Source organism: Poecilia formosa, unplaced genomic scaffold, assembly GCF_000485575.1.
Source record: "Poecilia formosa unplaced genomic scaffold, Poecilia_formosa-5.1.2 Scaffold6, whole genome shotgun sequence".
NCBI lineage: Eukaryota > Metazoa > Chordata > Actinopteri > Cyprinodontiformes > Poeciliidae > Poecilia > Poecilia formosa.
In genome coordinates, this window is record NW_006799945.1 from 6,210,628 (window position 1) to 6,230,818 (window position 20,191).

At 36.2% G+C, this 20,191-nt stretch overlaps 1 protein-coding gene across 1 annotated transcript in view; it reads right to left on the reverse strand.

Moving 5' to 3' along the window:
• Positions 1-18,647, reverse strand: part of brinp1 (bone morphogenetic protein/retinoic acid inducible neural-specific 1) — a 92,676-nt gene extending 74,029 nt beyond the window's left edge. The window contains exon 1 of the mRNA XM_007569680.2: positions 18,371-18,647. Coding sequence (XP_007569742.1) covers positions 18,371-18,588 — 218 coding nt within the window. The 5' untranslated portion in view covers positions 18,589-18,647. The remainder of the gene's footprint in view (positions 1-18,370) is intronic.
• Positions 18,648-20,191: the final 1,544 nt, after the last annotated feature.

Consider the following 20,191-nt stretch of genomic DNA (forward strand, 5'->3'; position numbering starts at 1 on the left):
TAAATAAAACAAACAATGAAACATCTGTTCCAGAAGTTACAGATTTATTGACTTTAGCTTGTAGGAACAACACAGCTTGCCTGCTAAATGTTGCTTAGCTCAACTGTAACTCAAGGAATATAAAAAGGTTAACAATAACTTTCAAACACGAATACATTGAAAACATGAACTAATTTGTCTATTTATATTTAATTAAATAATTTACACACATACACGGGTGTACGCACACACACACATTACGAGCATTAGTAATTAACAATAGCTATAATTTCTGTATTTTTCTAACAAACTGTTTCTCCATGTTTTTCTGACACCTTTACAATGTGTATAAAGCATCTTTGATTCAAGCTAGCCAAGTCTTAAGTACAAGGTGAGAATTTTATCTAATCTTAATTCCCACATGAATGGCTTTGCATAGTGATTTTGTGTTTCCGAATGATGTTGGCTAGTTGTATCTCTATAAAATTCTGTAGATGTGCCCATTTGAAATAACAGCACTGCATGATCTCATGTCCTCACATTCCCTATCTTCCAGAGACGTAGAATGAATGTTATGATTTCTATGCCAATTTTCAGCACAGCAGGATTTATGCATATCCACATGTACTGCAATGTGGAGCCTGCCTTCCACATATACTGAAGTCATGAAATGAAATCTCTATTTGCTCTTGTTCATCAGACAACCCAGCGACCTTTCTTAAAAGTTCTTAGTTCTGAAAGAAGACTTGCCCTAGTGGCCTACATTACCTGCTCCATAAATGAGTAATGTTGGCACAAGTTTTATCTCTTGAACCTTTAAGCCAATGCATAGATGCACAACTGCAACATATATTGACCACAAGTCAAACGGTCGCAGATCCAGATGTGAACAAGTTATACTGTGTCTCTCTCATCCAAGTACAATAAGCAGAGACTAAGAACACCACATACCCCTAGTGGATAATGCAACATAGTTCATCTATGCAGGTTTGTATTCCCTGGAGTGGAATAATAGGATTTATTTCTTCAGGGAAGAATTGTGTTCCAATAGGGCATCAGTATTATGTTGGAGCCTGATAGAAAGTTAGGGGAAAAACAAAAGGAATATTGAGAGGAGATGAGGGATACAGGACTTTCTTGGTAATAAGGGGTTAAAGCCTGGTGATAAATCAAATGGACAGAAATACAATTGAAATCCTGCAAAGAAATTCAATCCCACAATATCATTGAAAATATTATTAAATGAATCTTAATCTTATGCTCCAGTGCCCAGTGAAGACCTATGCAAGAGGAGGTGTGATATTAACAGCAATGTTCCTTTTGCTTCTTTTATTAATTTCTTTTTATTGATCTGATATGAGCTGTTGGTTTCTTATCCTGGAGAATAAAGTAATGAAGTATTTTGGAATTCTACATGTCTACAAGGATAAAAAACAATGTGAAATGAACAATTAGTGCAAGGTAAACATGCTGAAAACTAGATAGCTTAACAGGAAAGCACTTCGCCAAATTTTAACAGTGATATAATTTGTTAAAATACTTTTGAAATATTATGTGGGATGAGAGACTGTTTTGGCTGCCGTAGCTCCATGTTTGTTTTGTGTAATGGGAATGGGTTTGATCGGGGTCATACACGGGCTTTAAAGCTGAATCACTAATCAAAACATTCTACAAAATTCCAAGCAAGATAGGTTTTTGAAGCAAGATAAATCTGTTGTCAGCTATATTAACAACAAATAAGATCAAACCAGGGAGAAAATATGCAAGCGTTAGTGCAGTACTTTGACTTCAGAAGAAAATATTGTCAGCAGAAGCAATATGTGAGTTTATTGAAGCCTTTACATGTTGTGTGAAATGATAAAAAAAAAAAGTGCATTTTAGATTATTATGACCTAGTCAGCTTGTGCTGGTGTAACATATTTTGGTCTCATGTAAAACTCTTTTCTTGCTGTTAGGTGAAACAGATACAGTGTAGCATGACTGTCTATCTGCTAGACAGTCATGCTAGGTAAGTGCGTAAAGTGAGGCACAATTGCAATAAAATTGTGGACCATGTAGTACTAATGAAATGTAGTTTATATTTGCTCTAAAACAAAGGTCTTTATTGGTTGGAATTGTATTTTGATGTTGAGTTTTTGAAGGCAAACACTAGAAACTGACCATTTCTTAAGATTAACTGTTAACTGTTGTTTACAATCTCAAACATTTTAGATAACCTATGCTTATTTAATGATATTAATAAATGAACATTGCTAAAAATCAAGAGTTTTTCAAATAAACTACCAAGTGTTCATAGAACTTACTTTGAGATTAGAGTAAAGGACTAATGCATAATGCATGCAGTTAATGCATTCAAATATGCTTCACTACAGTAGCTCAGACCTACAACCCAGTTGTTGTTTGGATTTCCATATGTAAGGAATTTACACTGAACCAGTGAAAATATGCATGACACAATATGCCTCCTCTGTATTCAGATGGAAGCATCTACGATACTTTTACCGTTAATGGGAGCATATCAGAAAATGGAACTTGATTGCATCTGATTGCTGGCTTAATTGTTAGAGTTCTTTGTAACTGTGATGAAATAGTTAAATGAAAATTCATCTAATCAAAAAACAATCTCCTAATTCACTTTAATCTTAGGAATTTGATGGGATACGGAGCCGGAAGCGAGTGAATGGGTGGTTGACACAAGCATTTGTTTGAATCTAATTAGCTGTGTAATGTGAGAAACTGTACTGTTGATGAACTAGGCCAAGTATGAGTCTGAGGACTGGAAGGCAGCTCTCATGGAGTCAGTACAATAAATAACAGAATAAGACGTATTTACATCTGATAGGTAATATTGGCTAATTTCTTCTTTGCTGCATCAAGTGATGCTTGATGCACGTACGTAAAGTTTTCACCTTCTTCTTATAGTGTAATAATTAAAACTATTTTTTTTTCCAAAATCGTTTATCCCTCTTCTCCCTTTTTCTGCCAATGACACTTGTCTTATTTTATGTTCCGTACAAAAATGTCAAAATAACATAATCTGGGTGTTGTGTTGACACAGATAAAACACAAGACATTTGTACTGTCAGCTTGTCAGGTGAACTGCAACACAAACGACACACTGAGGCTCTAAAGAGGCTTTAGGAGGATTTTTGCACCTTAGACGACAAATAGTTGTTCACATTTAAGGAAGATGAGTAAGAAAAGCAAGAAAAAAATGTATCCAAATAGATATGCATTGTTGGCATAATTGTGAATGCAGTTCATCATGGTGTCTCACATAAAAATAATCAGTTTGTAAACTTAATGAATAATATTTAAAAAATAAAAAACCTTTTTTGGATTTCTCCATAAAATAATTTAGTATTTTAACTTATCTCACCATCAGGCTTGCTGGTATCAAAAGTTATTTCTAGTTCTGACATCCAAGTTTTTTTGAATGTATTAGTTTGCTTATTAAACAAACAAATCATAGTTCAAACAAGACATTACTTGATAAAATTCTATATGTATATTGTAGACACAGAATTGCCAGTTTATGATGAGATTCTGACAATTCAGCAGATATTTGAGCAGCAGATATTAGTGCAGAGTTTGTCTTGCTCTGCTCTTCCTGCTTTTGTGTGTAATTACATAATCCATAAAGACATAACACCATATTTAACTTATAGGCTACCAGCATTAATCATAATCTCTTTATTTCATTCCAGAAAGAGGAACTACCATCCCACTATTATACTTATTGCTATTATATTCAAGTATCATCTTGATCGAATTAGATCAAGGAAACCCTGCAGCAGGCAGACATTGATTCATATTTGAGCATTTAATGTACACAGATATTTGTACTGTTGTCATTAAATGTACTATAAGAGAAGGGAGGAAGCAAACTATCCATTGTAGGGTTTAACAGTGTAAATGGTTTGGTCTTTACGATGTGCTAAAACCATTTCTAATCAAAGTACACAAAACCACACACCACAGATGCCATGGTGTTTATTAGGCAAATATTCAAAATCCCAAAAAATCCTAGATTCAAACTAAATTGGTAAAAAAAAAAAAAAGTATAACATTTAAAGGAAGTGCACTTTCTTTATACCATCACAATATAAAAGTTAAATAAATAAATGTACCTTTATTTTGAAAATAAATAATATAACTTCATGGTAGTTGTGTGTGGGTTCCCTTTCAGGTGTATAAATAAACACAACATAACTACCTAATACAGAAAAGAGTGTACAACTTTCTTTTTTCTATCAAATGTCTATAATTTCTTGATTAGCCATGTGTTTAATGAAATAACTCACATTTGTTTTTGTCAAGAAATCCATTTTGTTTAAACAGAAAAAAAGAAATAAAATTAAAGATCTCCAAATGCTCCATGCAGCAAACAGAATCATTACTATCTGTAAGTTTCTTCTCTGCGTCTCCTTTCAGACATGCTAACCTCACTTGTCAGTACACTCCGTTGCAGACAATTCTCCTGTGAAATCAAATCACACCCGGCCTGGTAGATAACATGGCTCAGGCATGCACAAGTCAGTAGTAATCTATAATACCACTGCTGCTTCGCTGCTTCAAGTCTGAAAATAAGAAACATGTCATTACTTGTTAAACCTACTTATCAGAATCTCTGTTGTGTAAGCCCGCTGAGATCAAAACAACCTCACTGAGGATATCATACTGGCTAACTCGATGTCCTCTTCCTAACACAATCATTGCAATAGAACATTTTAGGAAAAAAATAAAACTTGTAGAGCTTGTTAAAACTTTTCTTTTGTATATAAATATTGTTGATTTTGGCCACACATTTTCCAAATATTCCATTTTAAATAAACATTGGATAACGTTTAGTTTTGCATAGGTTTTGCCTTACGGAGATAACATAATTGGTGGTCTGTTTCTAAAATATAACCCTTTAAGCTTGCAAAAATAATTAACACACTGAAGTTGACAGAAAATCTTAAAACAACTATGTTATCTTAATTTGCTTCTTAAAGTTTGTCTTATATAAGTACCACTTTGTCCTTGCTAGGCTCTCTTCTCCATTGGTCTGCTTTAGCCAGTTCTTCCCCAGTCCACCCTGGCCAGATTCGTCTCCATTTGCAGATCCTGAATGGTTCACCTCCATTTTTGTAACCAAGCCACAACAAGTCATGTATTGCACAAAAGCCATTTGATTGACATCAGACTGAATTTGTGGATTGGCCTGTGAATTGCATCATTAAATGAGTGAACAGCATCTCGACCACTGTCGTGGACTGGTGGATACGGCGTCTGCAATTCACAGAGCTGCTCAGTGTGGAGGAGCGCAATTATGAGCAGCATCAGGAGCACATGCATCTTTGAGTGGAGTAACTGCGATTTCACAGCCCTGAAAGCACCACGTCTCCCTTTTCCCTTTTTTGTTTTGCACTTTGCACTGGCTGGTGGGAGACACCAAAACTACATAACATTAGTTTGGTGTGAAAATTTTGTATGCTTTCTTTAAAATTTTCTTTTTAATAATATTCATGTATCATTATTTATTAGTGGTGTGCATCTATTGATGTTTAAGACACTATAAAGTGACGCAACATAGATGGATTTGAATGTCTTGCAAACTAATCAGCAAATCTTAATTGTTGTCATTATGTGTGGGCCAGCAGTTAATTTCTATAAGACAAAATTAATCATACAGGTGGTTTTGAGGCCCCTTTAATAACAATCTCATTGCCCACAACATTATTTTAGGCTTCAGTATTAATATTTTACATTTGTTGCTCTTTGTTTTTAAGACGAAATGAAATATCTCGGTTGATTTGAATTCATCTAAACCACAACCTTGAGGTTCTCCATTGCAGCGTTCTGCGGCAAACATCATTGGAGCTTCAACCACAGTTCCTGTGCACTAAAGCCTCCCCCATCTTCTTCTTATTCACTCCCACAATAGTGACGAACACACACTACTAGAGAGAAAACCTAACCAAAAATTAACTTGTGTGAGTTTTGACAATGGCTAAGGGGCTTAAGTGTTTGGTAATGCCACACTTAACTACATTATCCTCCACTGTTAAATGCCCCATATAAACTGCTTTTATTCTGCTTTGCAGAGTCTGAAGGGCTCAGGGCCTGCTAAGCTTTAACCTGAAACAAAATATTCTTCTTTGGAAATACTAAATTTGAGCACACCATCTATGAAAGAAGCATACTGTGAATGAGTGCTAATCTTTAGCCTACACTGTAATCAACAGAAAAATGTCAGCTAATGGTTTTATTGAATATGACAAAAAGTCTTAATTGGTAATAAGTGCACTTGAGTATCTGTCATCATATTCACCATCGTTTTTTTTTTTGTTTGTTTTTAAAAAAAAAAACTAATTATTTTGATGGGATATAAGCAGATTGGATCACCACATCACTGAAGTGATCATGAAAGACATGGCTGCTCTACTATCTCCTCCAAGGAGCTTGTTGCTTTTGTGATGACGTTGCAGTCAGTCTCAAGGGAGAGTGGCTCATGCGTCCCACACAGTGAATTAGTCACTACTTAACCCTGACAGTTTCTTCTAGCCTCCTGCTTCTCTACTAATTACCATCTCTTCCTTGCCAGTAATTAAGTTATCCCACAACAAGGGCTTTTTATCGCCACATTGGAAATGGTAGAGGAAAGTGGCATGAAATGTTACCCTGGATGACCTCTTGTTGACGCTCCGTAACCTGCACAGCTGGGAAATACAGATCTAGACACAGGTCTGTCCTGTTCAGCTGTGTTACCCTTTAGTGTTTGAAAGATGTAAATTGAATTAACTAAATGGAAATCAAAAGAAATGTAGTTCAAATTCAAAGTTCTTTTCAGGAGTTGCCAATTTTACAAACAATAGTTGCCATTTCAAAGGCAGGAAACTTTAAGTTGAAATGAGTGTCTAAATACCAGTTTGGAAGTTGTTCCCGCTGTGAGACATTGAGATTTAAAATATTTTTATAAACGTCTAACAAGGGGAGTTACATTTTTTAAAGTTTGGTGCAAGGTATGCATATGTATATTTTTATTCCGGCTTATCCATTTAAATTCAAAGTAAATTCACCAAATGAGCAGAGGAAAACAACAACATGGAGAATAAAAGTTCCTCAATGGGATTACATTTTCTTCCAGTAGCCACCAAGCAATTGCCAAGAAATAACAAATGAAAACTCTAAGATTTAGCAACAGCTATGGAAATATAAACACATAGCCTTTTTGTGAGAGAGCCATGCAGTGAGGTTATTCCTGTTTGTGTATTTGTGAGTCATTTAAACCACCATAGCATTCTGTGTTCTGCATTACCTTGAGTTTGACCTCACCACTGGCTTACCTGTCAGCATCAGCAATCTTTGTTTTTATTCTAAACTCATTGGACCCTCTAGCCTCTTGTCACTAAAACTTAGATATATTTTCTTCATTATAGACTTTAAGCACAGTCCTGCCTCGCTGCCTGATGGCATACCGGACCCCTCAGTGTCTATGTCCTCCTTCTTCAGTCTGTTTCATCCTTCCTGAAATCCCGACTGCATTGCTCCTTTCCTTCCTTTTGGCTGAAGCCTCCTGAATTAAACATTCCCCCGGTCGTTCCTTAGCAATTCTGCCAACTATATCAAATCATCCTCCCCGCTCTCTATCCATTACAAATGGCTCATCCCAGCTAAAGCTAGACCCGAGTCTACAGACTATGAGAAATTTTACATCTTGGTCTTGATTAGTTTTGTGTTCACATATTTTGTTATGTTCCGGATCATAAGCCGTAAGACTGCAATGAAAGACACATCTGGGCATAACACAAGAGGTAAATGTATGCAAGGATTTTCAAATAAAACAAAAGCAGATATTGTGAAAGGAGCCAGAAATACTCTTAAAATCAGTTACCTCTAACATGTTATATGATTAAGACTAAAATTTAAGCATTTATTTTACGAAATTGATGGCAAACTCTTGCATCATAGAATCCTTCAGCAGAAAACAAGAATTTTCTGCCAAATACCTTATTTTTTTATTGTACAATTTGACCAGAACTTTGACCAACTATCATTCCTTTCCGAGTCTTAAGAAAAACAACTTTTAGCTGACTAAGAAAATTGACTTGTGTCTTCATAGTCATAGCTTCTTACTAATCTTGCTTTTTTGTTTGTTTGAAAATGACATTACTACAGTGGCCCTGAGGTCCAAAGCACTACAACATTAACAAAATCACTACATTAACAAAATCACTACAACATTAACAAAAGTACTACAACATTAACAAAACGGAATAGGTACATCACAGTGGGAGACCTAAGAAATCGCTGATTGGACTACAGCTCGTTTTGCTTTTGAACCAGAAGTTTTTCTGGAGACCCTTTTCACAGTGATGCCAGACAATGGCCGCTGTAACTCGAAGAGGTGTATCTTTACTTCTGGTGTGATTTTGCCTCGGGAAACCTGACTGAAGAATTCATGGATACTCATTATCTTAAGGATGTACTAAAAGGTAAGGTTAATAACAACAGCATTTCAGTGTTAGCCGTTATTACTCATTGTCAATCCACCATTTTCTAACTGTGTATATAATGAACAGCCTCCGATCAGAGAGTAAACCAGCTAGCAGCAGCTTTAGCCACAGTTAGGAAACATATACACCGCTGCCTGTCAGTGCTGTATTGTTAAGTTTCACTAAAATCACTGACATCTTCCAACACTGTTGTTCAGAAAAGCATTTTAAATATTGACTTAAGCTCTATCAGCCAAGTAATTTACATATTCTGATGTGATTCCTAATTTCTCCTTTTGTTTTGTTGCCCATCTTTCTCAACAGTAGCCTACCTAACAACCTACCATATCTGAGATGGTCTTGTTCCTCTGTCCATGGCAGGTTCAGTCAATCAGCTGTGGGACATCTGCTGCCTAACGTCAAACTATCATGGGCCTCTTGATTTAAAAGGAGACAAACCAGTACAGAGCCTCCCTGCTCCTGCAAGTCACACTTCTTGGATGAACACTCACTACTGCAAGCAGCTGTGTTAGAAATGAAATCTTTGTGTGTCTATTCTGTAATTAATATCTATATGTATCTATTAATAAATGAATTGATGCTGTGTAGAGTTCTGTAAAAACTTTTGTAAATAGCTTCTCTTGAGTAATCTACATATGTGCAACTTTTACATTTAAATTGCTTCTTTTTGTAAATTTTACACATCTGGCATGAAGTGCTAAAATTAAAGCTGCCATTGTGGAACAAAGACATAAGGTTGGTGGCCGTTAAATAGGCATATCAATTTTATTTCAACATTATGTACTCGGGGTTTACAACCTAAGAAGACATCCATGTAGGGTCCTTGGCGGGTGCCAGTCTGCAGTGAACTGGTGCATGACAGAGGCAGTGGTATACTGTAGTGAGCAGTTTGAAGCAGGAGTCCCACCATGTGATCCACAGGGCTTTCCCAGCTCAGCATAAACTTCATGCACTTCGTTTCCACAGGCACCACAGCAGAATCAAGTGTAACCTGTTAACAGGGATGTAAAGGTGTTATTCCTATGTTTTCAATTTTCTACTGCCGATTCTGCAACCGCAGGAAAACAAAGTAAAAGAAACTTAACCTTCTAATCGTAACCTTTGATAAATATTCATTGGACAAATGTGAAGTTAATGAGCCAATATATATTGTTGTAGCCACTCTTGCATCATAATAAAGTCCAAAAAACAAAAATGCAAGAGTGGTCTTTTAGGAGGAGGTTTTTGACTCACTCAAAGAAAAAATAAAAAGCACTCGCGGAGACTTCTCCTGTTTCAAAGGGGTTTCTTTTACTTATAAAAACAAAAAAATAATCGCCTAGTTGACTTCAAATATAAATGTTAATTTGTGGTACAAAAACCTTTTCACTCCTCACTCCTTCACCAAACAATCAGATCAACCCCAGCAGCTGCTTCTGCCTGTTAATTACTGCAGGAGGCTGACTGACAAGGAGGAGGGTCTAAGCAAAACAAATAAATAAATGTACAATAGATTTACCATTCACATAACCTGAGATCTGCGAAAATTAATAATTTAGCAAAAAATAAATTAATCTAATTCTTAATAGGCTCCAACATATGTATATAGAGCTCATTACATTTCTCCAATGAAACTTTAATATCTATTGTTAAGAATGGAAAAAACCTAATCGATGAATCATAATTTTTGTTGACACATGGAGCATAAAATCAGCCAAGAAAAGCATTCAGACTTTACTTATTTTATTCACTTTCAGCGCTGAAAGGAGACGCTTTACCATTACATCTGAGAAGAGTTTCTAAAAAGGTCTGTGCAGCAACTGAGGAGAAAGAGGAGGGTAGCTGATTATATGGACTGAAGACACTCCCTGAAATCACACCATGTCTCTGTGGCCTAATAAGTTTCTGATTTTTTTTTCTGAGGAATGAGCCTTAGCACCTAACAGAATCAAAAATGTAACTCTTTACAATGGGCCCTTTGTCTAACAACATGTAACTCTTTCTCCACCTTGACAAAGCGTCTCAACACTATCTATCTATCTATCTATCTATCTATCTATCTATCTATCTATCTATCTATCTGACAGCGTCTTCCTACTCATGTCTCTGTCGTAGCAAGAGTTTGACTTCTCAGGACATGATGGAGTAGCAAGTGTTTGGCATAACTGTCAAGTTTTGGACTTGAGACTACAGGTAATGTCGCTAGTGGTGAAACTAGCGTATGACGTGAGGAAGGGTTAATGCTATCATGCATTTTACGTGACGGGTGGCAACCCCAGTCTATACTATAAAAATCTGATTAAGATTAGAGTCTAAATACGTTTTATTTCCAAAACAGAAAGGCTACGTAATGTTAGCCAGCTAACAAATTACTACTGCTAAGTTAATTCCTAGTAAGTCAATATTTAAAATGCTTTTCTAAACAACAGTTTTGGAAGATGTCAGTGATTTTAGTGACGCTTAACAATACAGCACTGACAGGCAGCAGTGTATATGTTTCCTAACTGTGGCTAAAGCTGCTGCTAGCTGGTTTACGCTCCGATCGGAGGCTGGGTCCTTTAAATACAAGGATGGTAAATTGACAATGACTAATAACAGCTAACACATAAATGCTGTTTTATTAAAGTTAATACAGAAAGTGAACCTCTAAACGTTACAGCACTGACAGGCAGCGGTGTATATATTTTCCCAACTGTGGCTAAAGCTGCTGCTAGCTGGTTTATTCTCCGATCGGAGGCTGCTTATTATATACACAGTTGGAGAATGGTGGATTGACGATGAGTAATAACGGCTAACACTTAAATGCTGTTGTTATTAACCTTACCTTTTAGTATATCCTTAAGATAATGAGTATCCGTGAATTCTTCAGTCAGGTTTCCCGAGGCAAAATCACACCAGAAGTAAAGATACACCTCTTCGAGTTACAGAGGCCATTGTCGGACATCACTGTGAAAGGGGTCTCCAGAAAAAACTTCCGGTTCAAAAGTAAAACGAGCTGTAGTCCAATCAGCGATTTCTTAGGTCTCCCACTGGGATGTACCTATTCCGTTTTGTTAATGTTTTAGTGATTTTGTAATTTGCAATTGTGCTTCGTTAATGTTGTAGTGCTTGGTACCTCAGGGCCACCGTACATTACTGCTAAAATAACGTAACCCACACACACTGATCCAGGTCCATCTTTTCCACCAATTCTTCCTTGGCGAAGGTACCAGACCCAGCTCCAGAGGATTCGCATATTAGCTCATACTTTGCAGAAATCTACAAAGCTAATATTTCTCTGAAATCAATCTATTCAAGAGCAGTAATAGTTCACACTATTAATCAAGTAAAAGTGAAAAGTAAAACTGTCCTCAACGTTACTGAAATATGACCAGTCTCAGAGATAACAAAATTACAACCTTCAACACAATACTGGCATGGATTAATAACTAGTCATTATTTAGCTAAATTATATGCATTTGACAGCATAACTTACTAGGCTTGTTTCGGGAAAAAAAAAAAAAAACTTTGCAAAAATCAGTTCAAAAACATATGATGACATTTTGGCAACTGATTAAATAATTGTAATGGCTAAAAATAGTGTGGGGGACAGAGGAAACATCAGACACAGCTGACTTTGTGGCCAGGCAACGGCCCTGGACACCCCCCCATGCCTGCCCATGCCACCGGGGTTGTACTGTACCCAGTGGCTTGGGTAGTTGCAACACAACTTTTTGAGCCAAGTATACAAATTTTGAAGGGATTCCTTTGCTGGTGTTACATAAGAGTGGGATTATTTCTCTGTTAATTTCTTGCTTTTTCAATACAGCAGCGTTCACTTTATCATAGTTCATTGTATCCACTGGATTCATGGGGATCCAACAGGATCACTTTTGGCCTTTCCAGAAAACAAAGGAATCAACTGAACAGCCCACTATTGTTGTGGCCAATTGTAGACTTTAGCCAGTTGCTCAGGCAGTGGGAATTAAATGGTTAATGTCATCAGTCTCTTCCAGTTTTTGCAGCAGGAAAGGCACTGCAAAAAAAACTGGCCAATATTCTGCTTGCAGTGGAGGCTGAATAGACCTGGCAGATTTCAGATCTAGCTTGAGCAACTTGTTGATTCAGCATTCTGTATTTTTATTTTTATTGTAGCGTCCTTTTCTTTCTTTCTTTTCTTTTATTTTTTTTTTTTTCCTGTCCATTTGTAGGTGCACAAAACTGTCAAACAGCCTTGGCAATGGGACAAAACTAAACTCAACAAATGACCTATGGGTACTTCCATTATCAAAACCCTTTGCAACAGCACCTTCAGGAGTTTGGTATGAGGCTTTTGTGCTGATATTTTGACTTTGGTTTTTGCCTTATAGTCAAACATCTCTTAGCTCTCTCTTATATTGTTAAATGCTTGTACTGATCCTGAAATCCAACAGTGTGTGTGTTGGTTTGATTTCTTGTATCTAGCCCAAAACTACCTTAACATGACACCTGACCCATTTGGTGTCATGTTAAACATAAAATAAAAGACATGTTAAACATAAAAGTTTAAGACATGAAACTATATAAATGAATACAGAGTAAGAAAAAAACTACAACAAAACATTATAGAAACACATAAGGAAGAAACAGGCAATCAAGCAGTGTCATATGTAATCAATATTAAACATGTACTAAAATGGCACCGGAAGTTTTCAATCACTGATGGGAGCTGAAGGCTACCAAGTGATGAAATGAGATATGGTGCCCAAATTCTAATCAGCACATTTGCTGCTATGTCTGCCAAAGTAAATCTTGAAGATGCTTCTGAGCTTCAGAAACTATTTTTAGAACAATATTTTGGCTGTGTTATCAACAAGTGTAACATTAATGGCACTTTCTGCAGAGAAGCATGTCTTGCATAAGTGAGAAACTTAAACGTACGCGAGAGGGAAAGAAAACAGAACTTAAGTTTGACCATTTCTGCTTTCGTGTAAAATCAAAAACCAGCTCTCCTGGATAAAAGCTTTTTGAGAACTATTAAAATTGCACCAATAATGTTGATGTGTTTCTCCTAAAGCAGTCTTCTTGGTGTCATTTGGTAATAGAATGTGCAAGCAATTTCAAAAAGCTTTGAGCCGATAATACAGTATAATGATAACTAGCACCATTCCGTGACTTTGCAATTATCTGAAACAGAACAGCTCAATTTCTTTCTTTTTTAATGAGCTTCTTTCTGCTTCTTGGCTCACACATTAACCTTTCATACTTGTATTTTTTTTTTTTCTTTTTAATTCTGAGTCCAAATGATGGAACCCTTCTGAACTATTTCCCTGAGCATATTGGTTTAGTTTCAAACTTGTGTTCAAAACCTTTCTGAGGTTTTGATGAGCCCTGGTTCAATGATCAGTGTGTTCTCTTTCTCCATTCATTCACATCTGCATTGCTTTTCAAAGTGAGATCAATCAGTGCTACGCATTTTCATAAATATTTTTTATTCTAAATAACAACCCTCATCTTGCTTTTTTGATTACAGTGAAATGCTGATTTGAGGCCTTTAAAATGCATTAATGGCGACCAGATTTGCATTTATATTGGATTTTTGCTCAGGCAGACAAGAACCTGAGATAGAGTTTTGCAAACAAAAACCAAACAGAAAGCACGCATCATCTGAAACACATTCGACCCCATAATGGAGTACAAGCAAAAGAACGAGAGATGCTAGTGTGAGCAATACAGGCCACCAAATTTTTAACTCTGAGAAAAACACACACCTTATTCAGATCAAGTCTGACACAATGATGATATGCAGCTTGAGGTGAAAGTAGCTATATTGTGACTGATGAACACTATATGGAGATACATGAAAGATATAAAAAAAAAAAAGAATGTGACATGGAGATTGAAATCAAATGGAATAGAGTAGTTACAATTACTCCCATAAAAATAATAATAAAAAAAAGTTCTTTTAGAGAGAAGAAAAGTGGTGCTTTGCAGTCTCCTTTTCCCCCCAGAAGTGAGAGTGACATTTTCAGACTTCTACACAAAACCCTGGAACCTTTTAATTCAGCCTTTATTCGTTAAACAGGCACATTGCCAATGTTATTAAAGATGGGGCAGATTTGTTTGCCGCTGATCAAGTTGGCATTGTCCATACGTCGAACCTCGGGGGTAATCTTTCTTGATAAGTGAAACCCAAAAGGAATGGATTCTTTGTCTCTATGTGAATCTGATTCAACCACTTGCCACCACTAAATCACTGAGGCAGTGAAAGCCCCTAGGGAAATTTACAAGGCGATTCAGTCCTCATTGGTAGTTAGACGAGAGCATGGCGGCACAATCATGCACCAGGGAGGACTGAGGGTATGTATGATTTCATTCCAACCAAACTCCACACCAGCTTGATGTCACAGATTTCTTACCCTTCAATGCACTCTTACCCTTCAACACATCTTGAGCCCTTCAGTGGTTCAGGATGTGTTAAACTTTCAATTGAACTGGGGGCCTAGCTTTGAAGAAAAATCCTTCAAGGATTGCTTACTTGAAAATTAAACTCATTTTCATCTTAAATCTGTTTTTATGTGCTTTACCAGAGAACATTGACTGTCATGATTGCCAAGAGTTTTCCTAGTGAGGGGTTACACAGTCAGAGAGAGAAGTTATTTAGTGCTACAATAGGAACAAAAAAAAAAAGTCAAATCTTGCCTGTAAAGTGCATTTGATGAGTGCTTTATAGACCAGATAGGGGAGATTAGACCAGAGATTCTTTAATCTGATTATGTAAGTAAAGAATCGATTAGAGCAATCAGCAAATGCATGTGGAAGTGTCTCAAAATGCCAAACCTTTCAGTGCTTGGTGCTTTTGCTTGAACTGCAGTTTGTACCATAAGAACAAGTGTTGACATGGGTAAGACAAATTCTGTCGATGAGGGTGACTGGCACCTACAGCTAGATAACGGATCAATAGCAAGCAAAGCAAAATTAGATGATAGTCTTATGGGTGAAGTGGATTGTTTGCCTTATGATATCAGTTGGATCAGAAACCAAACTGGAAATTTGCAGTCTAATTCTATCTCCATAGTGTTAAACATAATGCAAATGCATTTTTTACGATTTGTGCAACAGCATCAAGACACAAAGTCCAGCATAGACCAGGCAAGTGACTAAGAAATATGGAGAAAAACAAAGTTCAAAACAAGGTGTAGAAAGAACTGTCGCAGCATAAGGAAATTGATATTCTCACTGTTTCATTTCTATGTAGTTCTGAGATACCAGTCTAAAGTGGGATTAGGGAAACATTGTTCTGAGAAGGAGAGGTTTTAGTCGTTTAGTTTTATACCTCTGATTGATTTAAGCTGTGTAACGGAATCTGTTTCAGACTCAGAGCTGCATAGTGGCACACTTGTTAACACTGCTGCCTTGCAGCAAGAACGTCCTCTGTTTCATGCCCAACAAGGTTAGGCAAATGTGTCTTTCTCTGTTGCTCTTAGGTGTGTGTACGTGTGTGTACATGTTGTGTAGGTGAGTATGTGTGCATGCATTTTTGTCTTTTCTGTGTCTCTGTGTTGTCTACTGATGGATTGATAACCTGACCTGGGCATACAGTAACATTTGAAAAGTTTGAATATTACTGAAAAGTTTATTTATTTCAGTAACTTCATTTACTAAGTGACACACACTATGTAGATTCATTTCACAAGAACTGATGTTTTCAAGCCTTTGTTGCTGTTAATTGTGATGCATTTTTCCTTACAGTTGACGAAAACACGACTTTTAATTGTATAATATCATATCAAACCAACAAAAATGTGTTTTTAATTACAGAAATGTGGGCTTAGTAAAAAAGTAAATATCAACTTAAAGGTAAAATGCTATAAATTGAGCACTGAATTGTTTCACTTCAATTAATCCAAAAGCTGTTTGCTGTTTTTTTTTTTTATCTTGTGTTTTATGTGGATAAAACAGAGTGAGGAAATGAAGCAGATTGATATGGATCTTCAAGTCATGTCCTGTCTTAGGACTATGATTGTTTTTGTTGATATAACCCTGTTTTCCATGGTGCTTTTTGCAGTAGGATGAATGGTGTGGAATTCACAAAGTGGAACTTTGTAAGGACTGAATAACTTCTTACTTTTTAGAAGATAGATTATTTAGGACGTACACATTATGAGTAGCCAAATAATCATTTGGTAAATATATCAGAAAGTTTGTTGAAGTGTTAGTTCAAAGGTTCAGAAAGTCACAATTAATGCAAACACAGCATTTCCATGGTAAGATGAGATAAAGTGTTATTAGGGAACTGAGGCAACGTTTGTTACTGACAGTCAAAAACATGCAGCATAGCCTGGCCTAACTGGAGATCATATTGTATATGCCACAGAGAGAAATGCCCCCCTATGGCAATGATGGAGCATTATTTAGTTAAAGTCGCATATTTTAAATTCCCATTGAAATGCAATGTAGGAATCTTTCTGAGAACTGTTCAGCAAGGTGTGCTGAGCAGTGGATACATGGTGTCATTGTATAATATAATCAGCTATAGTCTGCTCAATAAGTTCACGTCTACATGCCAGGTGATTTTCTCCCTTGCGGGTATGTCACTGCGACTTTTTGCTAAGTGGGTTTTAGTCACTTCGACACAATAAAATGTTTTCAACAGGTTCATCAAATGGCGTCTGAGATCCAAAATATCCATTAGTACTGCTTGTGCCAGAAGTCGGCAAGAAGTGGGACAGTAGTTAGGACATCAGCAGCATCAGTTTGCTACTGGTGACATAGATGTGACAGACAGAGAAATGAGGGCAATTGACTTTAACACTGTGGCCAAATGGGAAAGGAGGAGGCCACACCTTTAGACAGATGATGTGTCCACCTCAGGGTAACACAGAGGCACACAGGACAGACAACCAAGTGCAAACACACTTTTTGTGGCCAATTTACTTAGCAGGCATTTTTTGACAATGGAAAGAGGTGAATGCAATCCGGAGTAGGTATTTTTTTAAATCATTTTTTTATTTTTTTTATTTATTTATTTTTTTTATGTGGACTGAACTCTGAACGCACAAAACTAAAAATCTGTAAAAAAATTTAACTTAAACCTGCATCCCAATGGTGGAGTCTTTGTGTGTTCGCCTTGCAGACTGTAATTATGCAGTTACACCTTTTGCTCATTCACCAGAAATGGTGTCACAAATTTTCTAAGGAAAAAGACTAAAACTACTATTGTAGAAAAATACTTAATGCTAATATCAATGCCACAGAAATGTTGACATTTTGTCTTTTCTTGGCAGTTTTTTGAGTACCAAAAAATATGTTGTCTAAATAATAATTATCATTATGATGCTTTTTTAATGTGGATAAAAAATTTCAAGATTATTAGCCTTGTAGATGTCTATAATTTTATTCCACATACATTACATACTACCAGTTTTGTCGATTCAAGTTAAAGTATTACTCACAGGTACATTATTGGCACAGATATCAAAGTTTATCTCTTAACACAAAAAATTACTCAAACAACTGGTTGCTTTAGAAGAACTAAAGAGGTAATTATATTTTTGTACATTTTGAATGCATAAAACATCCTCTGACTGATCCATGAAAAGTCATTATGAATTAATTAAAACAACTGACTTTTTTATCACTATCTTTTAATCTGTATTTATCACCTTTTTATTCACTTTTGCTCATTATTCTTACTAAACACCAGCTGTGCATGGAGGAATAAAATGTATCCAGGATAACAGTAACGGTACAGCGAGTTTGTCATTCTGCTCAAAAGATTTCATAGGACCGAAACAGACTGCATCTAAATATAAAAGTGTGTGTAATAGGTTAAAGCTATACACAGTTCAGCTTTTTGCAACTATATGCTCTTAAAATAGATAAACCATTAAAACAGACATTCTCCTAAAAAGCATGAGTGGCATCAGCACACAGGCTAAAAGTGAACTCACCTATAAATTTTATATCTGGTTGTAAATCCTTGGCGGAATCTTTCCACAAAGGACAGATAGCTCCGAGAGTGGTGGAAAGGTCCACGGTCAGAGATGAGCCAGTCATATTGCTTGGTGACATGTTGTTCAGCAGCCAACAGGTCCTGGCGGGTAGACTGAACTGTTATATGGTCCCATATAAACAGGAAGCAGATGACCTCAATAAACCTCCAGTTCATGCTTTTTTTTAAGCCGCTCTCTGTTCATTCTCGCTCCATTATGTGGAGACCTGATGGGATAGAAAAGAAGGAAGGGAGAGAAGGGTTAGGGTAGGGATGCACAAAAAAAAAGAGCTGTTATATGACAAAGTCTATTTTAGCAGTACAAGAAGGTCCAAGTGTTAGGTTAATTGTCTCCTGCTGAACAAATAAAATAGTGCCCTTGTCACTGTCGCTTTACTGTGACATGGAGTGCGCTTATTTATTTATTTTTTTGACTTTCTCATATTGTTCAGCAAATATTCTTGTCTGCAGTATTCAGAAAGTGTGCGTCGCTGCGTACAATGGGTGTTACTCTTTTGCAGATCAGTATGTGGTTCACCCTCAGCTATCAGGCTGTCTGTTTGTAATTGGTGTCATGATAAGCTCTGACAAGGTTAGAGGACGGCTTTATGATATGTTATGACACTCTACAGCCACTAATGTGGAAAAAACCCATCTCCCTTTACTCAGTGGTGTCAATTACTGCTGCAGGAAACGTTCATCTTTTGACATTGTTGTTGAACCTATCCATGCCCGGATTGGCCAACTAGCATACAACCCAGAAAAGATTTTAGTATCATGATCTAATCTTGACTACGTGTTCAATAACTTAAAATAAAAAAATAAATAATATTCTTTACACTTTGCCAATCAGTGGAATCTCACAATTTGTTCAAGTTAAACTGTGACAAAGAGAAAATACACATCTAATAATGATATGTCGCAGATAAAAAAGATTTTCATCAGTAATATCATTCTAGTTCTAAGGCCCCTGGGCGCAGAACACCACCGCACGTTATCAAGTGCTGCTGGTTGCATAAGATGCTCCGATTTTTATGGCTTATTAAACAATAAAACATCATAAAAGAGCAAGAAAAATTTTGATGAAGCTAATCTTTCTGTTAAGTACAAGAGGAATTGTTGGCATATTGATAGAGAAGATCCCCTTTCGTCACATCACAAAATTGATTAAATAAATTCAAGATGTGATTATGTATGACAGATTTAACAATGTGCTTCAATACCATCACTACCTAATAATAACAAACATACAGGTTTACCTTTCAATCATACTCCTACAGTTAAAACAAAATTCAGTTCTTCATCTGATTTATTTAAATTTGGCTCTCAGAAAATATCAATTGATACAATCATATTTACTTAATATATCAATAATTGTAAAATTAATTTATGTAAAATTAGTTGCATTAACACAAAATATGTTTGATCTTTAAAACAGTGGAACATTACAATGTTATTTTTTTTTTTGCATCTTAATATCACATAATGGATACAGATAAAAACAGGGAACAAAAAACAGAATAATAACGCTAATCTCACTTTGATATTCATTTGGGTCAGTGTTAAAAAGTCTTTAATGTGCTTGGTACACTATTAAGACTTTTGTTTTTTCAATTTAAGGACTAAATAGACTGTTTTGAAAGAACGCTAAGCCAACCTGATGCTCTAGATTGCTTTGTAAAACACAGCCGTCTGGCAAAACATTTTTAGAAACTATTTAGAAAAGGGCAGGCACTTAAAAAATAATATTGGCAGGTGAGAGAATGAACACTTTTATGAT